The sequence below is a fragment of the Synchiropus splendidus genome, chromosome 3, assembly GCF_027744825.2.
Source record: "Synchiropus splendidus isolate RoL2022-P1 chromosome 3, RoL_Sspl_1.0, whole genome shotgun sequence".
NCBI classification, from domain to species: Eukaryota; Metazoa; Chordata; class Actinopteri; order Syngnathiformes; family Callionymidae; genus Synchiropus; species Synchiropus splendidus.
In genome coordinates, this window is record NC_071336.1 from 35,958,112 (window position 1) to 35,981,076 (window position 22,965).

At 58.3% G+C, this 22,965-nt stretch overlaps 3 protein-coding genes across 8 annotated transcripts in view; 2 read left to right on the forward strand and 1 right to left on the reverse strand.

Moving 5' to 3' along the window:
• ezh2 (enhancer of zeste 2 polycomb repressive complex 2 subunit) overlaps window positions 1-4,583 on the forward strand; it is a 7,340-nt gene extending 2,757 nt beyond the window's left edge. For 2 of the 4 annotated variants that reach the window (XM_053858710.1, XM_053858709.1), the window contains exons 4-17: window positions 30-149; window positions 262-382; window positions 1,284-1,599; window positions 1,658-1,821; window positions 1,888-2,280; window positions 2,727-2,893; window positions 2,971-3,106; window positions 3,162-3,287; window positions 3,356-3,534; window positions 3,594-3,689; window positions 3,760-3,841; window positions 3,912-3,992; window positions 4,060-4,144; window positions 4,209-4,583. In XM_053858710.1, the coding sequence (XP_053714685.1) occupies window positions 30-149; window positions 262-382; window positions 1,284-1,599; window positions 1,658-1,821; window positions 1,888-2,280; window positions 2,727-2,893; window positions 2,971-3,106; window positions 3,162-3,287; window positions 3,356-3,534; window positions 3,594-3,689; window positions 3,760-3,841; window positions 3,912-3,992; window positions 4,060-4,144; window positions 4,209-4,269 (2,127 nt within the window). In that variant the 3' untranslated portion in view covers window positions 4,270-4,583. The remainder of the gene's footprint in view (window positions 1-29; window positions 150-261; window positions 383-1,283; window positions 1,600-1,657; window positions 1,822-1,887; window positions 2,281-2,726; window positions 2,894-2,970; window positions 3,107-3,161; window positions 3,288-3,355; window positions 3,535-3,593; window positions 3,690-3,759; window positions 3,842-3,911; window positions 3,993-4,059; window positions 4,145-4,208) is intronic. The other 2 variants (XM_053858711.1, XM_053858712.1) reach the window with 2 other exon arrangements.
• Window positions 3,391-15,000, reverse strand: LOC128755359 (cullin-1). Of its 2 annotated transcripts, XM_053858703.1 has the most exons (22): window positions 14,834-15,000; window positions 11,476-11,852; window positions 10,380-10,554; window positions 10,153-10,320; window positions 9,777-9,827; window positions 9,629-9,719; window positions 9,403-9,566; window positions 9,180-9,342; window positions 7,314-7,444; window positions 7,141-7,248; window positions 6,969-7,075; window positions 6,856-6,904; window positions 6,669-6,800; window positions 6,483-6,600; window positions 6,142-6,218; window positions 5,957-6,075; window positions 5,775-5,880; window positions 5,667-5,714; window positions 5,506-5,588; window positions 5,336-5,441; window positions 5,149-5,262; window positions 3,407-5,079 (listed from the first exon to the last, which is right to left on the reverse strand). In XM_053858703.1, exons 2-22 carry the CDS (start codon window positions 11,613-11,615, stop codon window positions 4,999-5,001), a joined length of 2,331 nt encoding a protein of 776 aa, XP_053714678.1. In that variant the 5' UTR covers window positions 11,616-11,852; window positions 14,834-15,000; the 3' UTR covers window positions 3,407-4,998. The 2 variants fall into 2 exon arrangements, with proteins under 2 accessions (XP_053714677.1, XP_053714678.1); XM_053858702.1 differs by having other exon boundaries at window positions 3,391-5,079; window positions 6,142-6,600.
• Window positions 15,001-16,424: 1,424 nt separating this feature from the next.
• si:ch211-230g15.5 (polyhomeotic-like protein 3) lies at window positions 16,425-22,905 on the forward strand. 2 transcript variants are annotated; one of them, XM_053858705.1, is made up of 12 exons: window positions 17,091-17,300; window positions 17,869-18,337; window positions 18,410-18,562; window positions 19,760-19,825; window positions 19,894-20,098; window positions 20,166-20,885; window positions 20,961-21,220; window positions 21,524-21,677; window positions 21,793-21,904; window positions 21,977-22,097; window positions 22,164-22,428; window positions 22,489-22,905. In XM_053858705.1, exons 2-12 carry the CDS (start codon window positions 17,888-17,890, stop codon window positions 22,641-22,643), a joined length of 2,661 nt encoding a protein of 886 aa, XP_053714680.1. In that variant the 5' UTR covers window positions 17,091-17,300; window positions 17,869-17,887; the 3' UTR covers window positions 22,644-22,905. The 2 variants fall into 2 exon arrangements, with proteins under 2 accessions (XP_053714679.1, XP_053714680.1); XM_053858704.1 differs by lacking the exon at window positions 19,760-19,825 and having other exon boundaries at window positions 16,425-17,300; window positions 22,489-22,904.
• Window positions 22,906-22,965: the final 60 nt, after the last annotated feature.

Below are 22,965 nucleotides of genomic sequence, written 5' to 3' on the forward strand. Positions count from 1 at the left end.
CGTGTTAGTGACCGCCTGCCTCCCCACAGTGCACCGTGGACAGCTGCTTCTCCGAGTTCCCCCGGCAGGTCATCCCGCTGAAGACGCTCAACGCCGTGGCGTCGGTGCCGGTCATGTACTCCTGGTCGCCGCTGCAGCAGAACTTCATGGTGCGTTGCCGTGGAGACGCACACACAAATCCAGTCAGAAGCTCCAAGTGCAGCTTAGCCGCTCCCTCGTTGCACATTGCGTGGTGTGACCCTCCCCTCGCGTGTGCGTCAGGTGGAAGACGAGACGGTGCTGCACAACATCCCCTACATGGGCGACGAGATCCTGGACCAGGACGGAACCTTCATCGAGGAGCTCATCAAGAACTATGACGGGAAAGTCCACGGAGACCGAGGTGAGCCAGAACGCTGAGTCAGCAGCAGGTGTCTCTGCACCAAGCAAGGTCCACTCAGCTGACCCGGGTCCGTTGCCCAGCAGGCCGAGATGGCGAGCTTCGTGTTTCCAGGAGAAACCTGCTCTGCTAGCTCACTGCAAACCCTGGACTGGATTTCCTGTACGTGGGTGAGGTGCCACAGGAAGTCCCGTCCACAGTTTGCAGTGTCTGAGCGGCTTCAGTTAGCAGCCAGCGTTTATCAGCCCAGCCTCCAGTCTTGGGACCTGCGGGGCCCGTGAGTCCGCTGGAGCCAAAGCAGCTCACTTTCGACACCCGTCTCTCTTGGACTGAAGAAATATGATGCTCGCAGGTTTTTAGCTAGAAACAGGGCGTCCAAACCCCCGCCCCCAACCCATAACCCCGCCCCCCACCATGTCAACGACTGACAATTAACTTGCTTTGTACCAAAATACACTACCGATAAACAAGCATTGTTACCAGACATGAAGTCAGTGACTGTTGCCACGGTAACACTGTGAGATGCGGGGCTCCCTTGGGCGGCTGTTTTACTCGGCTGACCCTCATTCATTACAATAATCATAATAATCGAATGATTCTTTCCCTCACCACCAGCCTCGCTGTGTCCAGCCTGGCGTTCTGCAGTTTAGACGCCCTCGAGCTGAAGGCCTGGCTGCACGTTGGTTTTCAGGACCACGCTGTTGACTGTGGTCAAGATTCATGGGCGCCTGACCCACTTCCCTCTGTGGTCTGACACCGACCTCTAGTGGCCTCCTCCACTCACTGCACCACAATGGAGAAGAACCCGGCCAACTGAGCTGTGGTGTCAGGGTCTGAGGAGAGAGCCGCCCTGCCCCGGGCCGGGTCTGTCCGGGTCCCTGACCTCTGCCGACTCTCCCCCCAGAGTGCGGCTTCATCAACGATGAGATCTTCGTGGAGCTGGTGGGCGCTCTGGCTCAGTACAGCGACCAGGAGGAGGAGGACGAGGAGGACGAGGAGGAGGAAGAGCGGGACTACAAGATGGACGTGGAGCGCCCGGCCCCCGAGGGTGAGTCTGGACCTCCTGCTCCGGGCCCCAGTCTCAGGACCTGGCTCTTGGCGTCTGCAGGTCGAGCGCTTGGCGGTGACGGCGGCGGCAGGAAGTTCCCCTCCGACAAGATCTTTGAGGCCATTTCCTCCATGTTCCCGGACAAGGGTTCCACCGAGGAGCTGAAGGAGAAGTGAGTGGCGCGGCCGCGTGACCTCTGACCTCGCCTGATCTCTGGCGGCTCTCTGCAGGTACAAGGAGCTGACGGAGCAGCAGCTGCCGGGCGCCCTGCCGCCCGAGTGCACGCCCAACATCGACGGGCCGCACGCCCGCTCCGTGCAGCGCGAGCAGAGCCTGCACTCCTTCCACACGCTCTTCTGCCGCCGCTGCTTCAAATACGACTGCTTCCTGCACCGTGAGTTGACTTCCTGTCGGCCGCCGCCGCTGCTCCTGGCTGACCCTGCCTCCTGCCCCCCCCCAGCCTTCCACGCCACGCCCAACACCTACAAGCGCAAGAACCTGGAGAACCTGGTGGACAGCAAGCCGTGCGGCCTGGACTGCTACATGTACCTGCTGCAGGTGAGCCGCCGCAACCGCCGCCGCCGCCATGCACCACCTCTCAATGCTGTGTCCCTCCAGGACGGGATGGCTGGCGACTTGCCTCTAGGCGGCGCTGAACGTCCCAAGACGCCATCCAAGCGCTCGGCGGGCCGCCGCCGTGGGCGTCTGCCCAACGGCAGCAGCCGCCCCAGCACGCCCACCGTCTCCTCCGAGACCAAGGACACGGACAGCGAGCGTGAGGGCAGCAAGGACGAGGAGCGGGACGGCGAGAAGGACGACGAGGACAAGAAGGACGACAACACCAGCAGCTCCGGTGGGTGTGGCCCCGCCCACTCGAAACGCCTCGTGACTTCCACAGTAGCCTGCCCTGAACACACAATAGTTTGACTGGTGAAGTTTCTTCACGCACTACTGCTGATGAGTCAACATCGACCAGGAGACAGTTTTGTCTCAGTAGTCTTACGAGTCAAGCTTGAAAATGTACCCGTGATTGTTTTTGTAGCCTGCTCGTAGTACAAGTCACTCAAGCACAAAGAACTTCACCAGTCAAACTATTGTTGACTCGTCGTTCTGTATGTCTACCAGTTCTACTGGTGAGCATTGTTTAGCTCGAGTCGTACATGTGACACTCTTTGCCTTACTAGTAAGATGCACACTAGTCAAAACATGTAGTGAAGCAAAAACAACGTTGATGTTCAATTTATGACCAAACGGCTAGCGGCGTTAGCGCCCGGCTAACGCATCTGTCCTCCACCGCAGAAGGAAACTCACGCTGCCAGACTCCGGTGAAGATGAAGCTGAGCGGCGAGGCGGAGGCAGTGGACTGGAGTGGCGCCGAGGCCTCGCTGTTCCGCGTTCTGATCGGAACCTACTACGACAACTACTGTGCCATCGCGCGGCTCATCGCCACCAAGACCTGCAGACAGGTGCTGCTGCTGCTGCTGCACCGCCGCCGCCCGTCCCCCACTCCATGGGACCAAACCAGAGCTCTGTCTTCTTGCAGGTGTACGAGTTCCGAGTGAAGGAGTCCAGCATCATCGCCCGAGCGCCCGCCGAGGACGAGGACACGCCGCCGCGCAAGAAGAAGAGGAAGCACCGGCTGTGGGCCACGCACTGCCGCAAGATCCAGCTGAAGAAAGGTGTGTGGCCGGCCGGCGCTCGGACTCAGGCTCTGACTCTGCCTGCTCTCCACAGACGGCTCCTCCAACCACGTCTACAACTACCAGCCGTGCGACCACCCGCGCCAGCCCTGCGACTCCTCCTGCCCCTGCGTGACGGCGCAGAACTTCTGCGAGAAGTTCTGCCAGTGCAGCTCCGAGTGTGAGTCCGGTGTGGCGCCACCGGCGCCTCTGCTCACCGCTCTGACTCTGCTCACCGCTCTGACGCAGGCCAGAACCGCTTCCCGGGCTGTCGGTGCAAAGCCCAGTGCAACACCAAGCAGTGCCCCTGCTACCTGGCGGTGCGCGAGTGCGACCCGGACCTGTGCCTGACATGCGGCGCTGCCGACCACTGGGACAGCAAGAACGTGTCCTGCAAGAACTGCTCCATCCAGCGAGGCGCCAAGAAGGTGGGTCCACTGTGGGCGCTCCACTGTGCTCACTGCTCACGCCTGCTCCTGGCCTGCAGCACCTCCTGCTGGCGCCCTCCGACGTGGCGGGTTGGGGAATCTTCATCAAGGAGCCGGTCCAGAAGAACGAGTTCATCTCCGAGTACTGTGGCGAGGTGAGACGCCGCCACGCTGGCTGGCTCGCACGCACCGCACACGCACCGCCTGACGCCGCCTCTCTCTCAGATCATCTCTCAGGACGAAGCCGACCGCAGAGGGAAGGTGTACGACAAGTACATGTGCAGCTTCCTCTTCAACCTCAACAACGGTAACAAGCGTCGCCGGTGACCGGCACTGGTGACCGGCGGGTGATTGAACGCCGCCTTGGTTCTTGTCAGATTTTGTGGTGGATGCGACCAGGAAGGGAAACAAGATCCGCTTCGCCAACCACTCCGTCAACCCCAACTGCTACGCTAAAGGTAGGGAGCCTGCAGGTGTACGAGCAACGCGGGCGGCGCCGCGGTAACGCTGTCCGCCGCTCCGCAGTGATGATGGTGAACGGCGACCACCGGATCGGGATCTTTGCCAAGCGAGCCATTCAGACAGGGGAGGAGCTGTTCTTCGACTACAGGTGACCCCGCAGACCCGTGACCTCACTTCCTGTCAGCGCTGACCTTTGCCCTCCCGCTGTCCAGGTACAGTCAGGCCGACGCCCTCAAGTACGTGGGGATCGAGCGAGAGATGGAGATGGCCTGACGGACACGCCTACCTCTGACCACACACACACGGTTTCACAGCCTCCGAGTTTCACTTTCAGGGACCAAACTTGAGCACCAGCGACGTGCGTGTGTCACCACCAACAGACCTTTGGATTTTGTTGCTTCTATTTGAGTTCTACTTTGTCACAAATTTTGTTTTTTTCTTTTTTAAATGAGTCCAGACCCAGAGGGGGCGCTGCAGCCCCACGTCACCACCCACGGTCTGGAATGTCTCTGGTGCTGCTCTGGTGTTTACAAATGCTTATGGACTCAGAATAAAACCTTCAGTCCGAAGCGCTGTCCTGCCCTTCACTCTGCCTCGGTGCCTCTGAGCACGGCGCGGGAATCACACCAGGCTTTAGCGAAATCTTTCCCGGCTTTTATTCGTCACACATTTAGAAAATGAACCACACTATACAAACACCCGGCCGCGCCCCCTGCCGGCCTCCACGCGGTGGCGCTGTCTGCGGCGAGTGAACTCACGTTTCCTGGACTGATCTGGTGTTGGGGGTTGCCGTGGCGACGGCGGAGGCTGAAGCATGCAGATGCTCGTCGGCTCGCTGACTTGCTACTCGAAGACGAGAGGATCCGAGTCCGCAGGTATTTACAAGATGGGCTCTGGCCCTCGGGTTAGTCACATGATCAGCGGCCGCCGCTCGAGGATCCACGCGTTACGACTCAGACAGGAAGTTTAAAAAAAACCGTGAACTAAAAAAGGGGGCGGAGCTCAGGCCAGGTAGCTGTAGGTGTCCTTCTCGCCGTCCACGCGCTCCAGGTACTCCTTCTCGATCAGGATGTCGATGCATTTCTGTCCGGCAGAGGGCGACACGTTAGAAGCCCGCCAGCCAACCCCGCCGCGCGCAGGAAGGGACATCACCTTGATGACGGGGACCCGGGGTTTGAATCGAGACGACAGCTGGTTGAGGACTTCGGCCAGGAGCTGCTGGTGCTTCAGGACCTTCCTCATCTTCATGATTCTCACGATGGCGGCCTGTGTCAGAGGAACACGGTGGCGGCGGTCACGTGACGCCACCGGCCGCAGGTCAGAGGTCACGGCCACCCACCTGAATGAGCAGCTTGCGGTCCTCCTCGATGTTCTTGTGCGTCGTCTCCTGCTCCTGTTTCTGCTCCGTCTTCATGGGCACGTTGATGTTGACCCGCAGCTTTTTACTGACACAGACACACACAGGCATCAGCACCGCGGCGACGCCGGCAGCGTCAGCACCCGTCTCACTTCTTGTAGCCGAGGAAGAGTTTGATGACGGTGTCGGGTTTGAAGTCCACCTCGTCCACGTTGGCGTTCTCGTCCTCCAGAACCTGCCGGGGAGTCAGCAGCGGTGAGAGCGCCCCCTGCTGCGGCGGGGCCACTGGCCCACCTGAGAGTTGGTGACTCACCAGCAGTTTGGACTTGAGCAGAATCTGCAGCACTTGGATGAGGATGTCCTGCAACAGAGAGGGAGGGGTGAGCGTGGCCGGCAAACAAGAGCGCCACCTGGTGCTCACAGTCTTGATCTGCGTGCTGTCGGCCAGCTGCTGGACGGTGTAGCTGTCCTCCGTGTTGTACTGCAGCAGGATGGCCATCTGGAAGGTGGAGGCCTGCAGGGTGTACCTGCACACGCACACACGGGGTCAGCGTGTCGGGCGCCGCCGCGCCCCCTGCTGCCCGCCCGCCCGCCCACACTCACCTGTTCTTGAAGCAGTTGGTGACCAGCTCACCTTTGGACAGGTGGTAGAGCCAGGTCAGCTTCCTGCCGCTGTGTCTGCTGGCGTAAAAGGCTGTGAAGCGCTGGTAGCTGCGCTCCAGCTGTGGGGGGAGGACGCCTTCATCGTCATCACCCTCTTCATCTTCATCATCATCATCATGACTCACCTCTGACGGCAGTGCAAAGGTGCACGACTGCTGGAAAGGCCACGAGCCGGAACTCAGCACCTGGATACTGAAGTCCACTGTGGACACGCACGCACACACACACACACACGCGCGCACACGCACACGCATCAGTGGGGCCACGCAAGGGTGTGTGTTCTTGTACTCCTCTCTTTGTGAGGACCTGGATGACTTTCCCATGGACAGAGTGAGGCCATTTGGCAGGTGCTCACTGTGTTGGTCCAACCCTTCAGTTTTCAGCCAGGACCGGTCCTCACTCAGGCAGGAAGGCAAACGTGTGTGTGTGTGTGTGTGTGTGTGTGTGTGTGTGTGTTGGTTCTCACAGTCCAGAGGTTCAGAGTTGGTCAGGTGCTTCTTGAACTGTTCGTTCAGGTCTTTGCTGACGCCGATGTCCTGGAACATCCTCTGCAGCTTGGAGGTGTATTCGAAGCCGCACGCTTGCTGCTCACACACACACACAGGCGGGCGGTCAGCAGCCGTCACCCGGCCCACGAGCCTGGCGCTCCCACCTTCAGCTTGGAGATCATGCTGGCCTCGGCGTCGTCGCTGGCGCTGTTCTGGTGCACCAGCCGCTTGGCCAGCATCTTGGCGTAGAACTTCTGGAACACGTCTTTGTCCTCGATGTACTTGAACACCACCATCTGCGGGAAAGCAGAGTCATGTGACCTGCGCAGACCAGCGCTCTCCGGCTCCTACCACTTGGTTCAGCGTGTCCTCCAGCTCCGCTTCTTCTGGGTTCTTGGAGCTGGAAAGCAGAGCAAAGGTCAGGCGGCGCGGTCACATGACCCGAGGCAGGCGGGCGCACACACCTCTTCTTCAGCAGCGAGTCGCAGTAGCGGGCCAGCAGCTCCGGGGACTTGCTGGACGACTGCGCCATCCTGGTGACGGCGTTGTTGTTGATGAACCTCCCGCAGGCCTGACACCACAAACACACCGTCAACACCAGGGCCCGGCCCGGCCCGCCCTCCCGTGACCTCTGACCTTGTCCAGCGCGGCCACGAAGCCGGCATCATTGTTGAAGGCCGACATGACCAGGGCGTTGTACTTCTTGTGGACGTCCAAGGTGGTCTGCACGTAGACTTTGGGGTCCTGGGTCAAAAGACACGGTCCAGTTCAGCAAGCACCTCACGGGCGCGAGCCGCGGCCAGACTCACGTTCAGAGCCGCCTCGCCGCACTTTTCGATGGCGGCCAGCCCTTGGTTGTGGATGTGAGTCTCCAGGAGCTTCTTCAGCTCGCCCAGGCCGTCGGTGATGCGCGACACCAGGTTGTACATCCGACCCAGATCTGAGGAGCAGAGCGCCGGCACCGCCGCAGGGACACGTGAGCATCAGAGCCTCGCAGGGATCCACCATGAACGTGTCATCCACATGAGACCTTCAGCGGACGCGATGCAAACAACTGAAGCATGAAATCATTTCACTACAGACACGTCTTCATCTCCCTCTTCAAGGAGGCAAAACACAGACCAAGCAACTGTTCTGTCACGAAACATGGCAGTTTGCTGAGTCTCCACACCAGTGTTTGTCAACCTCTCTGCAGCCACGGCAGCCGTGGTTCACACCACCACAGGAACCTGGGCCACTTGTAGAAACCCCCTGTTCACTGGTGAAACACTGGCTTGTTCTGTTGCCAGGCTGTTTGCACAAACACATGGCAGAAAAGGTCTCTGTTTCCCATGTGTCCAGAAAGAGGCGGCGATATGGCAAACTATATCATGGTTCATTGATGTGTTGACTGACTTGAAATCACTGTTTGGATGGGATCACTTCTCTTTTGATGATGTGACTGTAGTTTCCAGACAAATCCTCGGCTTCTCTGCCTGAACTTGCTTCATAACAACAACAATTCTTTCCCTCTTCACATGTATTTTGTGGTGCGTTTAGTTGCTCAGAGCCACCTTTTAAAGCACAGAGCAGACATTGACAGTCCATGAGCATCAATACAGTTTGGAAGTCAGACAGGTCAGGTTAGCCGTTAGCTCTGTTAGCTCTGCGCTGCAGACAGTCTTTGGCCTGGTGGCGGCTCCCTCCCTCCCTCCATGGTTCTGTGGTGAAGGTGTGTGGTCCAGTTAGAGGCGCATCAGCTTTAGAAACAGCTGGAAGTTGTTGAAGCACGTGAGCGGCTTCTTGGCTGTGAGTGTGTGGGAAGAGGAGCGCGGCGCACCACAGCAGCGCTGCTTTGACTGAGGGAGGGATCAGCGCATCAACACACCGGAGCTCTACAGTAGACCTGGGCAAAGTGCAGCCCGGGGGCCATATGTGGCCCAATGCATGTATTTTTGTGGCCCTTGGGACTAAAACTGCTGTACATTTTCTGCTTCTTTTTTTTGTTCACTCTCTTTTCATCACCACCACTTCAGCAGTAAATATAGCCTGCTCTCGTTTGAAGACTACAATTATCTTCCTTTCACTGGCCATAGTTGTGTACTGTATTTTTCTTGTTCATCAGGAGGCAGCTGGGGTCGTCCTGCACCCATGAGAAGAACCAGAACCCGACTCAGCAGCCACACTGAACGCATCATCTCAGATGTTTATAGTGTCATGCAGATCAGAGCGTTGAAGCTGGATGAGCAGATCTATGAGAGGAGATGTTTGAAACACCTCACATGGACCAATATAGACCTCAGTTGGACAGAAGTGTTGCATGGTTCAGGCGTCACAGGCTTCATTTCTGACTCCGTCCTGTTCCTCTGATGCTAAATCCACCCAGCTTTTTCAGCTCTACAGGACAGTGACTCAAGTTCCCTTGTCATCGGTGCAACACAGTGAACCAATCAACAAGTTTAAAAACCTCCGCTTTGATGTGACTCTTTATAAACGGTGTCAGTGAGTCGCATCATGAATGGAACTGCTCTCGCCTGAAACCCACATCTATTGATACCAATTCAACCATTTCTCTTCCCGTTTTGCCTGTTGAGACTCGATGAGAGCAAAGGAACCGAATGGCTGAGCCGAATCGTGAGCATCTCATCCAGCCCCTCCCCACCTGTTCAGAGCATGTCCGCCGCCGCTGGACTCACCTTCGTTCTTGTCAGCGTCCAGCAGGTTCTGGAACTCTGTGTGGAAGATCTCCAGGTGCTTCTCGATGAGAACCTGCTCGCACTTGCGGGCCAGCTCGTCCTGCGTGGACTCGTGGAGGTAGACCTGCACGCGGCGCTGCTCCTCCAGCAGTCGCGCCTCGGCCTGGCAGGAGGTGGCGCGTCAGTTAGGCAGGATCTGGGGCGCACGTCCACGCCGGCCTACCTTCTTCATGTACTCGGTGACGGGGTTCTGCTGCAGGAACTCTGTGCTCTCCCGGGTGTAGAAGCGCTCGGTGTCCGTCAGGAACTGGCACTCGAAGTACTCCTTGTACACAGACAGCGTGGGGCCTTTGGCGAAGGCGTCCTCTTCGTTCAGGCCCAGCTCCACTGCAGGAGACACAGCAGAGGTCAGCTCCACGCAGCGGCAGCTGCCTTCACCGTCATCGTACCGTAGGACTGGACCACGCCGCTGATCAGCCGGGTGTTGATGGTCTCGCCGTTGCGCTCCCTCTCGATGAGCTTCAGTACGGCATTGGTCACCTGAGGGCGCAGGAGTTCAGCGAGGAGAGACAGGAGGCGCGGCTGCTGTGGACTCACCTGCTTGTTGAGCGGCCGGAACAGACACTCTCTCCAGGTCACCAGGGCGAGCTGCGGGTCACACAGAGGTCACTCAGCATGCACATGACCACACACGTAAACGGGTCCCACAGAGGACGGGCTGCGGGGCCAACATGCTCCCGCAGCAGGGTTTACTGTGGACAGCTGAGGATTCCTGGACCACTGAAAACAACACGCTCTCACCATCAGACCATCTACCGCAGGGTCCAAACCGTCACATGCCTTGTGACTCAAGGTTGTTCTGGCAGCACAGCGGAGGTGGGTGGAAACACACCGGTGTGTTTGCTGCCCTCTAGTGGCCCAAAGCGACCCAAAAACACTGACGTGATGGGACGCGCCGCCTCCGGACGCTCACCGAGTAAATCTCGTAGATTCCCTTGCGTCCCTCGTCACACTCTCTCCGGACCCAGTGGCGGTTGAGGTAGGCGCAGATCCCGTTGAGGACTTTGCTGGAGAAGCGATAGTCCTCCCACTGCTGCGTGTAAAACTTGAGGACGCACTCGTCCATCAGGTCCTCGCCGTCCTGCAGGACAGACAGGTGAGAGTCAGGGGAGGAGCCGGCACCCGGCTCAGGCGGCTCACCTTCAGCAGGCTGGTCAGGTAGTTCTTCAGGAACTCCTTTAGTCTCTTGTAGAGCTCCAGGCCCACGAACTGCGCGCCGCCCGGGGTGGTGGACTTTTTGGAGGGTTTGGTGGAAGGCACAGAGCCCCGGCCCTGACTGGACTGGTGGACGCTGGTGCAATAGTTATATACATGTCTGGAGGGGTCAGGGGTCAAGGAGCAACACTGAACTCAGACATCGCAGACATCACAGCACACATGAACCTGCTCCGTCTAAACCTCGTCAGCTGGTCCTCACAAGGGTCTCTCACACGTCTCCAACTGCTGCCACGAACATCTGTGAGCGCAGTCAGGAGCCAGGGCCCACGCTACATGTAAGAAATGGCGGCCGCCATGCCGTGTCAGGTGACCAAAGCAAGTGGAAACATCTAAACACATCGCAAGAGAAACCTCAAAACTAAATGACAAGAACAGAGCCATGGGGCGCCGCCGCGGTTCCATGGGAGGCTTCACGACCATGTGCCTCTCACTGTGGAGGATGACCTTTGTGAGCGTCAGGGTTCGCCTCAGCTGAGGTGACAACACCACCACTGCGCTCAGTAAAAGGCTCAACCTCAGGAACACGGCCGGTTCTCAACCAGCAGCTTGTTGGACAATGTGGTCCATAACCTGCTGGGAATTCACCGAGACAACGGTAAAAGCTACTTCAGTCTCCTGTCAGGGGCCCCGCTGACAGAGCGCTGAACAAGCAGTGGTGCTTATGGGATGTGCGTTTCCCTCTTTGAAAGGTAAAGAGGAACTCGGTGATGGTCGACGGACTGGGTCACTGACTGGCTGCAGAAGAACGAAGGCTGTGAAGTGAGCGGTGAACCTGGTCTCCAGGACCAGCTCAAGCAGCAGGGAGAACGTGATGAGAGGCCCTCCGACACCAAGACCTAGGAACCAACGGACCAAACGTAAGCCAACTTCCAGCCACGAGCAGAACCTCGGAGCCCGACTGGCCCACAGCCACAGTGAGCGAGGCCCTGACTGCAAGCCACACCCCCACCCCGTGTTGCAGCGGGGCGACAGCAGCAGCATCTGGCAGACGCGGCACTCGCACTGCATTGAGGGATACGTGTAGAGTTCCATGTAGCGTGACTTGGCCATGCTCTGCCGCGTGTACACCTGCTGGATTCCAGCCCGCAGGTCGTCCCATATCTGGTCCAGGCCTATCTGTTTCAGTCCGTGGGGGTTCTGGGTCCTGTTAGACGACATGACGGCGTCCCCGTCCACTGCACGTCCTTCTGAACTCCTCCCTTCCTGCTCCGCTCCCCCTGGCCCGGGTCCTCTTCAAGTCTGGGTCCTCGCTGACTGTGCTCTACAGCGCGTGGTCCATTTGTAGGCGATGGCGACACTCTGAAGGTTCTTGAAGGTCTTGAGATGCTCTGCTCGTCTGGACGGCACCAACTGCCACTCCGCCACCGAAGAGCTGGGAGCTTCTCACCAGGTGACCTGCAGAAGCAGAGCAGCCACACAGTCACACGTTGGTTAGGCTTACCAGAGAAATTCGGCTGCCTCCCCACGACTTCGGAGCTGGAGGTCACCTGCCTGGATTCATTATTCAACACAGAGAAGAGCTGGGTGACACTTGCGCAGGGAGAGGTGGAGAAAAGAAAAGCAGATGATTCAGGCGCTCGTGAGGACAGGCGCTGCAGATCCTGAGCATTCAACGTGATCTCAGGGAGATTAAGGCTGAGGCAGGCCCGTCCAGCAGCGGGCTCTGAGGGGCGACCCAAATGGATCACAGCTGCTGGTGGACTTGAGCTAAGAGCTTGTTTTAAAGGTCTCTTATCTGCCTCCCTGGTCCCAGTATAGTAGTGCTCTGGACCTCGCTTCCAGGAGGTCGATTCAGGCAGCGAGGAAGCAAAGATGGCTGGGTCAAATAGGTGGAGAAACATCTGAACAGCTCTCCTGCAGCAAGCCCAGGAGCAGAAAGGGTGAGTTTGGCCTGGCGCGGGCGGCCAGCTCTCAAGCAAGGCCTGACACTCTCCCCCGGAGACGGCTCAGAGCTGGAGATCTGCTGCTCCTGCACGTGTGCCACGCCAGACTTTGACGTCACTGGGCTAATTACAGATTAGTCCAGTTCAGAGTGGCGCACTGTCCCGGACCAACCCAGTCAACAAACACACGCACAGCCAGAGCACAGCAGCGAGCCCTTTCACAGCACTTCAGAGCAGCCAAGTCAGCAGAGCATGTTCAGGACCCATGGATCCATCGAGTCCTCTCTGTGACTGTGGTCTGAAGACCTTGCTCCACCAGACACTCCAGGAAGAGGCCTCGCTCCTTCAAGAAACCCAAGTTCAGGTCTAAGAAGACGTGAAGTGAGATTGGGTGACCTGGACCAACACACTCACAGCACTGCGGCCCCACTTTAGTAAACAAAGCAGCGACTGGGACCCCAGGCGGGGGTGGGGGGCACATGACGCTCCAGCTGCTATATTTAGAAGAATCCTGGTGTTGGACCGCCCCGGCCGGCGACGTGGATGTGACCCGGGTTTAACAGGGTTAGTGTGAGACGCCAGGTGACCTGCTGATCTAACTACTGCTGCCAATCAACTGTGAACACTGGAGTTGGGAGGCGGAGCCATGAGAGCTGTCCATCAAACAAGGCGAAGGTACTGATTCAAGAGGAAAACTTACTTCCTCGTCTGTCCACTCCAGCAGAGCTGAAGGGAATCACTTCCACTCACAGGTTCTTTCTCACAAGTTCACCTGGAGTGCTCCTGCAGTTACCATGGCAACTGAGGCAGACAATCGCTGAGAGAAGAAGCAAGGAGCACTGGGTCTATCTCCCGGGCTCCTGGGTCGGGAGCGTTTCAGACCTACAATCTGTGACCACGTGCTGAGGAGGTGCAAGACCCAAGTGTTTGCGGAAGTTTGTTGTGAAACAGGAGCTGGGCGTGGGGGCTGGGGGGGCGCGGGCAGCACGGGGGGAAGTGGATCGCACCGATTTCAAGGAACAAATTCTTTTCAGGGAAACACTTCAAAGCCATGTGGCGAGAGTGTCAACAAGCTTGGATTTTTCTGTGTTGGCTGAGGATCAGAGAAGAAACCTGGATGGAGATAATCTCAACATGTAGATCAGTCTGGTACACAAGTAAGTACAACAGATAAATACCAAAGCATGAAGTCACAGCGTGACTGGCCCAACACGTTCACTGGCAGAGCCCTTCAGGAGAACCAGGGGTCAGAATGGGTGTGCAGGGATGGAGACTGTTGGAGTCCTCTCCAGAGTCAAAGACAGCAGCTGTGTCTGCACGAGGCTCTTCAACAGAAGACCAGAGCAGAGGTTCCGATGGAGACACTCTCAAGCCTGCTGCTCCTGAGGGACCGGGTCCTTCTGTGGTTATGTGATTGAAACACCAAACAATACTGGTGTTCATCTGATAGCACGTGGATACAACCACTGTGATGAATCCTGAGAACCTTTCGGATGCACGTGAACTTTTGTAAACAGCATTCACGCAGCACGGCACGTACAATCACCACATTAAAGGGATCGATGGATGACAGGGAGCGAAACCAATGACATCACAAGATCGAGGACCTTTAGACGGGACTGGGGCGACACTGCGATGAAGCGCTTCACATCCTCAGAAACCTGCACTCTCAAGTAAACATCAGAGATTCCAGAGACATGTTGAGCACGTTGCACAACTTCATCACATGAGGTCTGATGCTCCCATCATCATCATTTCCTCACACAGACACCTCAACACTGTCAGCAGTGAGCTGGACTGACTGTGTTTCCCAACCAAACCCACTTGGGCTCCAGCAGCGGAGTCCGCGGACATGAACGACAGGTTCAGACCCCAAACCTCAAAGCAGATCTCAACCATCACGACCATCAAGAGAAGGCTGCTCTCTGGCATGTTGAGGTTCAAACACCGGAAATGTCACGAGCATTCAAGAATTCGTGTCAATAAAACGACGTCCAGGTCACGATCGCAGTTCTCCTCTCCAGACAGTGTGTTTGGTTCAACACGCTCAGACATCCGAGTCAACAATCGAGAGATGAAGCCACACTTATGATGGCACCGGGTAAATACGAGCACAAATCATCACACGACGAGCGACCGAGGAAACCTAGCACTTCTACGCAACACTGCTAACTAGCATTAGCCTCGCTAGCTCCATTAGCTCGCAACAACGACTGCTCCACTTCCCGGGACCATAACAGCGACCCTATTCACCGCTGCTCTGGCGCACGGGGGTCCCGGGAAGAGGCTCGCGGTGATGTGGACTCTTGCAGGGGAGATATTGGCGGCAGGAGCGGTGTTTACCGAGCCGACCGCGGCGCTGTAAAATGGCAGCCTCAATAATGAGTCAGGAAAACGGACGAGCCGAGCAAAGCTAGCGCAGCCAGGTGGCTCAGGTCCGAGGAGCGCAGTGGTGAAGGGACGTTCGTAGCAGCTGGGACGTGTATCTCTCACCATTTTAAGTCCTCTCGATCGCTGTGTCGTGTAGGTCAGCTCGGCTCCGCTCGAGTGTGTCGTCAGTCGCTAACTGCGATCGTTCGCACAAAGATCAGCACACAGCCACCGAATCATGCCGCGTTCAAGTGCACTCGGAAACGCGACCGTCACAGCCTGGCACTGGTCTAACGCGATGATGATGATGACGATGATGATGATGGCATCCTGCGCGGCTCTTATTAAGACTTAGGCATCACTGTGACACCAAACAAAATATCAAATAGACGTTACATACGATATATATATATATATATATATATATATATATATATATATATATATATATATATATATATATATATATATATAGAGAGAGAGAGAGAGAGAGAGAGAGAGAGAGAGAGACGGATGTTTTCCCGATAGCTGCTCTTAGTTCGTTTTGTTGCTTATTCTTGTGAAAGCTCTGCTCTCTGTCCTGAAGCTTGAACGGGTCATGTGAACGCAACACGAACCTCCAATTCGCATCAAACGAACTACAAACATGGCGGCGCACAACAAACGGCACCTGTTAGCATGTGACACACACAAGGAGATAATGGAAAAGAGAGTGAGGGTATCGGGAGTGTACGACACAACAATGGAAAATCAGACTCAAATTTATTCCCATGGTCAGTGGGGATCACCAATTAGAAAAGTGCTTTGGAATAAAGTGCTGTCATAAAATAAAATAAAATAAACACCAAAGGCTGATCAGGAATTCAACCGTCTGACGGCCGAGGGGAAGAAGCTGTTGCTGTGACGGGAGGTTCTGGTCTGGATGGACCGTAGCCTCCTGCCAGAGGGAAGAGGGACAAACAGCCCATGTCCAGGGTGAGAAGGGTCAAAGGCTCAGATCCCACCTGCACCTCTCTGGGTCCTGACATACAGGTCCTGAAGAGGCGCTGCAGGCTGCAACCCATCACCTTCTCAGCAGAACGTACGATGCGCTGCAGTCTGCTCTTGTCCCTGGAGGGGGCGCTATTGTACCAGACAGTGATAGAGGAGGTGAAGATGGACTGGATGATGGCTGTGTAAAATATAATGCACATGAAGCAGACGGCACAGGTACAGGTGGTGTTGAGATTTTTAGGGAATACAGGATTGTCATATTGCATATAATGTCATTGGATGAACCAGACTTGTATGTTGGGAGGGAATTTAGATTGTAAGCCTGCGGGACCACATTCCAGAACAGGAGGGGGCAGTAATGCGCCAAAAGCTGGGTGCCAACCAACGAAGCAGCACCGCGCCTGTCAGTCCAGCGCTGCGTTCAGGTGTTGGACCTCAGTCACTGAACTTGGACCAACTAGCCACTAGATGGGGCCGTTTGAAACTCACACTTTCAAAACAGAGAAATGGACTCCAATAACCCGCATCTATGAGGCTGTAATGTAAACTCGCGCATTGGTAACGGGGCTCTTCGTGAGGAGGGCAGACGCGCGTCCAGACTCGAAGATGAAGACACGTCCGCAGTGCAGTGAGCAGACAGCAGGTGGCGGTAGCGCGACACACCCGGGAGCCACGAAGAAGAGGCCAGCAGCGGCGAGGATGGGAGAGCGTCCATCCGCCTCACCGTGGTCACATGACTGACTCGAGAGCGCCGTGTCCACCGAGTCATCAAGTCAGAAGCGCAGTGCATCCAAACACACGACCCCCGAGTTGTTGCCGAGCCAGAGCGAAGGCTCCCTGTCGCTCAATGATGACCATCATGGAGAGGAGCAGCCAGCAACTCAGGTGGCCAGAGGTCACGAGGGGAGCGGGTCTCTGAAGGCCGCCAGCAAGCGATGGAGAAACAGCGGAGCGGCGCTTTCTTCCTCAATAATTCAAGAGTGACGGGGCCGACAGCAGAGGCGCTTGTCTCTGGTCCCCGGTGAAAACTCGTTTGAGAAGAGGGTGACGCGCGTGACGTGTTTCCTGTCAGGGGTGAGGGGGGTCTCCAGCACCTGCTCGCGCACCTGGAGGCAGGCGCTCGCGCCGCGATTCCGCTGCCCGCCAGCCTGGAGAGCGACATGGAGTGCGCGAGTCCTCCGGAGCTCTGAGTGGTGCTGTCTCTCCCTCACACTTCCCCGTCTCCGGAGCAGCAGCGGACTCACTAGGCCGCCGCCGCCGCAGCAGCAGCACCGAGCCTGCTGCCGGACTCACGCCGCCAGCGGTGAAGGCAGAGCCGCGGGCAGCGTCCAGCGCCTCCGCGGGGCCGGGTCCGCGCTTCCAATCCCGGGATGTGACGCGAGCTGGAGCCAAGTGCGACACCGAGCACTCGGGCCTCCGCCGCTCCGACTCTCACGCTCCGAGCGGCCGGGACGTGGTCGCGGGAGGCGCCCAGACCGCAGGTCTCGACTCACGCGCCCGTCTCCGCCTGTCGACCCCGCGCCCCTCCGCCTCACCAGACCCCGGCAGCATGCTCTCGGACGGAGGACGCGGAGGCTGAAGAGCTCAGACCCGGAAGGTGAGTGACGGTCTCGGCGTGTGGAGGCCTCCTCTTCCTCCATCATCATCATCATCATCATCATCGTCACCTGACGGACGCGCCGACAGGTGGTCGCGAGCTCGAGTGTTTGACGTCTGAGCGGTCTGGGTTCGCCCGCAGCTGGAGGTCAGCTGACTCAAACGTGACAGGCGTGCACGCGCCTACACCCCGCTGCCATCAGGAGACGTTCCCAGGCCGGACCGTCGCTTTCGGCTTCGGTGGCGGTCCGTCTGCCAGACATGCGCAGATGACGCGTCTGGAGCTCAGGTTCGATGAAGCGACACGGTGCGGGATCAGGGCAGGAAAGACTCCAGAGTGGAGAGACGGGGTCTGGGGGCCACTCAAGTAACAATTGATGGCTCTTAAAAAGGGCGTCTGGGGCCGTGGCCAAACTCGGTGAAGCTCCAAGGCGAGGCAGGCGTCCATCTCCTGCGTGTTCTTCAGGCTGTGGCATGTCCCCGCAGAGAAGCCGCGGCACTCACAGCAGGCTGGTCCTGTCGCGTGTTCTCCTGCCGTGTGTTTCTGACTCCGCCCTCTCCCCTCACAGTGTGCTGCAGAGTGGAAGGATGGACCGGCCGCTGGGACAGAAGAACCCACCAGAACACAGCGCCCCCTCCACCCCCACACCTCCCCGCCTCACCCCCAACCCCATGCTGTTGGACTCCCCTGCGCCCGCTCCCACTCCCACCACCTCCTCCCCTCCTCCCCCTCTCACCCCAGCTCCCACCATCACAGCGGCAACCCAGGGCCTCAAGGGGGCGGCGACGTCGACGACTTCTCCCCATGGCCTGGTCCCGGCCCCGCCCAAACTGACTCCCACAGCCAGCCCCGCCCTTCGCACCTACTCCCGCCCCATCCTGCCGTCAGGTGCCTCCTCCCCCGTCGCCGCTCCTCCATCGTCTTCCTCGCTGTCCTCCAAGTCGTCTGCCTCGCTGACCAACGGCGGCCCCCGCCCCGTGTCCTCCTCCACGCCCATCACCCCCTTCCACACCCCAGCTGGCCCACCGGGCCGACAGGTAAGGCTCTGGCTCTCCTGTTGCCAGGAAGGTCTTGTTTACCTGTGAGGCGCTGGTCTGTCTCCCCTGCAGGTGTCTCACTGCCCCCCCGGGGCCTCGCCTGCTCACTGCAGGACCAATCAGAGCAGCGGCCCCGTCAGGCAGAAGGTCCCCCAGCAGACGCTGCTGCTCGGCAAGAGTCTCCGAGGACCGGGCCAGGACCAGGTGCTGCTGCGAGCCCAGATGGTAAACACAGCTGCCCGCACTCCCTTGGTCTGAGGGCCTGGGGTCCGCCTCTGTTGCCATGGTGCTGCTGGTGTCTCTGCTGCTGCTGCTGCTGCTGCTGCTGCTGGGATTGTGATGTGCTGTTGTGACTCATGTTGCGAGTCTGTGACTCTAGTGCCGTGACTGTTGTGACTCATGGTTCGAGTCTGTGACTCTAGTGCCGTGACTGTTGTGACTCGCGTTGTGAGTCTTATGTGGTGACTCTCATGCTGTGACTCCAGTGTTGTGACTCTTGTGACTCATGTTGTGAGTCTTATTTGGTGACTCTCATGCTGTGACTCCAGTGTTGTGACTCTTGTGACTCGCGTTGTGAGTCTTATGTGGTGACTCTCATGCTGTGACTCCAGTGTTGTGACTCTTGAGACTCATGTTGTGAGTCTTATGTGGTGACTCTCATGCTGTGACTCCAGTGTTGTGACTCTTGTGACTCATGTTGTGAGTCTTATGTGGTGACTCTCATGCTGTGACTCCAGTGTTGTGACTCTTGTGACTCATGCTGCAACTCTAGTGTCGTGACTTGTGACTCATGTTGTGAGTCTTATGAGGTGACTCTCATGCTGTGACTCTAGTGTCGTGACTGTTGTGACTCATGTTGTGAGTCTTATGTGGTGACTCTCATGCTGTGACTCCAGTGTTGTGACTCTTGTGACTCATGCTGCAAATCTAGTGTCGTGACTTGTGACTCATGTTGTGAGTCTTATGAGGTGACTCTCATGCTGTGACTCTAGTGTCGTGACTGTTGTGACTCATGTTGTGAGTCTTATGTGGTGACTCTCATGTTGTGACTCTAGTGCCGTGACTGTTGTGACTCATGTTGCGAGTCTGCGACTCTAGTGCCGTGACTGTTGTGACTCATGCTGTGACTCTAGTGTCGTGACTGTTGTCACTCATGTTGTGAGTCTTATGTGGTGACTCTCATGCTGTGACTCTAGTGTCGTGACTGTTGTGACTCATGCTGTGAGTCTTATGTGGTGACTCTAGTGTTGTGACTCTTGTGTTGTGACTCTAGCGTTGTGACTTGCGTGATGACTCTAGTGTCGTGACTCTTCTGACTCATGTCCATTATGTTGCAACCCTTATGTCGTGACTCTGGTGCTGTGACTAATGTTGTGGCTGTCCAACTCACCTCCACTTCCTCCTCCGTCACTTCCTGTGCAGCTGATTCTCACATCCGCCATGCGTCCTGCTTCCTCTTCCTCTTCCTCTGGCCCCGCCTCCGCGCAGGTGAGCTGCCCACCTGTTGACAGCGTGCAGCCACATGTCTGTCTGACCTGCCTGTCTCTCTCCCACAGCTACAGAGTCTCACCCTCAAGTCCCCCCGTCTGCCCGGGACCCTCCCCCCGTCCGTGCGCTCCTCCTCCTCCTCCTCCTCCTCAGTGACCCCGCCCGTGTCCCGCCCCCAGACCTTCCCTCCACTCCAGCCGCGACCGCCGCCGGGCAGCAGGGGGGCAGAGCGACCTCCGACCCCGACGCGTCACCTAGCCGTGCCGCCGCCAAGTAAGTTGTGAGGAGGTGGTCCGTCCTGGTGTGTTGGTGCTGAGCCGCTCTCCGGGTCTCTCTGCAGCGTTGTACTCGCCGCTGCGAGCCGTTCCTCTCCGGCCCAGACTGCACCCGCCCCGCCACATCGCCCCCAGCAGGCCTCAGGGGGCGCTGCTGTCCGCCTCCTTCCAGTCGTCTGCAGCCAGGCAGCTGCAGATCATCGCGCTGTCGTCAGGCCACGCCCACTCCGTCATGGTCTCGCCTGACCCCACCGGCCCGGCGCAGAAGGCCCAGGACCCCCCGCTGCCCACCGTGCCCGCCCCTCAGACGCTGGAGCCTGCGGGCCTGAGGCGGGAAGCTCAGAGACAGACGGAGTCAGAAGGTCCAGACCTGAAGGAGGAAGAGGAGGAGATGGAGGTCACCGAGCAGGGAGAGAGGGGGCGGGGCCAGAGCCGACCTCCTGAGACGCTGGATCCAAACCACACCTCCAGTTCCACAACAAGCCCAGAATCGGCCTGTCCTTCAGTCCCGCCTCAGGTCCACAGTCCGGGTCCCTCGGACTCCACGGTGCCAGCGCCGGTCCAGAGCGCTGTCCCCACCTCGCCCACGCTGCAGGACACAAGCCAGGCCCAGCTTCCTGTCAGGACCTCCCAAGTCCACACTTCATCTGTGTCTCCGCCCCCGACCCAGGAGCCGGCTGTGAGCCCCGCACCAGACTCCGCCCCGGCCGCGCCCCCTGAGCCACCTGCCGACCCGCAGCCTGCTCTGGAGGAGCTCAGTGAGAACTTGTCTGACACCCAGTCAGGTGACACACTCACACACACGCACACACACACACACACTCGGACACAGCGCTGAACTGCCCTTCTCTCCCCCGCAGCCTTGTCCAGTCTCTCCTCTCAGTCCCCGCCCTCTTCTCCTCTCATCTGCCCCCCCTCAGACCCGCCCCCCCTCGACCTCACTGACCTCGACCAGTCACGCTGCGAGCTGCAGCCCGTGGCCGAGTCTCTGGACCAATCAGACGACGAGAACCAGAACTGTGGCGTGGCCTGGACGCCTGCACCCTGGCCCGCCGGCCGCGAGGTTCTGACCCACCTGGTGGAAGGGTTTGTCATCCAGGAGGGACTGCAGCCGTTTCCTGTGAGTACACACACACACACACACACACGTGTGTTCGTCTTCCTATCTTAGTGAGGACCTCTCCCCCTGAACCTCACCGTCTCAAACACTCGGCTGAACTGAACCTTGACTCTGAACCAGACTGGAGCCCAGTTAGAATCACCCAGCTGTGTGAACCCTCAAACTGAGGCTTGGCCAAGTCAGGAGCTGCCAAACTGGCCTCACTCTGTTGGACACAAACTCACACCGGTCCTCACAAAGACAGAAGCACAAGAGCACACACACACAGGCGGGCGGTCAGTGAACGGTGTTGTCGCTGCGCAGGTCAACCGCTCCTCACTGCTGGTACCAGACCAGGCCACACCAGCCAGCGTCAACGGAACCAACGGGAAGGCGCCGTCCCCTGAAGCCAGGAAGTCAGCTGACCACTCGACCGATTCTGACAACGAAGGGGGCGGAGTCAAGGAGCCCACGGCCAGTGAGTGCCCTTGTCTCTAACACACACCTCCCTCCCAGGCAGCGTCTCTCTGGTGCTGCGGTCCATCGTTGTTGTTGTTGGCTTTGATGCTCACGCTCATGGTCCCGTCCTGCAGAGCCGGGTCAGCGGGACCGGACCGTCCTTCACTGTCAGTTCTGTGGGAAGCGGGGCCACGCCCACAACTTCATGCGCTCCAAGCGCTTCTGCTCCACCTCCTGCGCGCGTGGGTAAGTGCCAGCGCCGCCGCCATCGCAGTGTCATGTGACGCTCAGCTCACCGGTGGCCGCCTCTGGGTGCAGGTTCAACGTACGGCTGACCAAGCGCCTGCGCGCTCTGAGCGCCGGCAGTCGCAGCGACAGGCCACGCCCCCTTCTGAACCGGGCCGAGTCGGTGCCAGGGAAACCGCTGCTGCTGCGTCTGGTGAGTCGCACCCCGCCGTCACAGGCGTGGCTCGGTGTTCACTCGGTTTTCGTCTCGTGTCGTCAGCCTCGAGATCTGTGGAGCGCCGGGCGCCGCGAGAAGGAAATGAAGGAGACGGTGGCTGAGGAGGAGGAGGATGTGGAGGGAGGAGAGGAGGAAAACGAGGAGGACGTTCCGGACCAGACTGTTACCGTGACGACCAGGGCGGAGCCACGAGCCCGGCGGGCGTCGGCGCCGGCCGTGACCACCACCACGCCCACCAGCACCTTCAGGCCGCCGCCCTCGCAGTGGAGCGTGGAGGAAGTCACGGCCTTCATCTGCACGCTGCCCGGTAGGACGCCCGGCGGGCCGCACCCGTCACTTGACCCGCTGACGCCCGCGTGTCCCTCAGGTTGCGGCGACGTGGCCGAGGCCTTCCGGCTGCAGGAGATCGACGGGCAGGCGCTGCTGCTGCTGACCGAAGACCACCTGATGACCAGCATGAACATCAAGCTGGGGCCGGCGCTGAAGATCTGCGCTCACATCAACGCGCTCAAGAACCCGTGACCACGCCGCCGCCACCGGACTTTTGTAACTGTGTACATACGAAGGATTTTCAACATTTAATATATAAATTTGTCTATTTAGTTTTTTTAGGAGGTCGTCATGACAACGTAGCCCACATAACCACGTGACAACCATGTGTTGACTTTGTACGTCTCTGTTTTCTATCACCGTCTGTGAACGATCGACCGTCACCTTTTTATGCTTCGTGCTCGACTTGATTTAATAAAGCCAGAACCAATCAGAGCCGCCGTCACGTGACTGGGCTGCACGACAGGAGGAGCGCGTCGGCGCCGCTGATGGCCGGGGACGCGGGTCGAGCAGC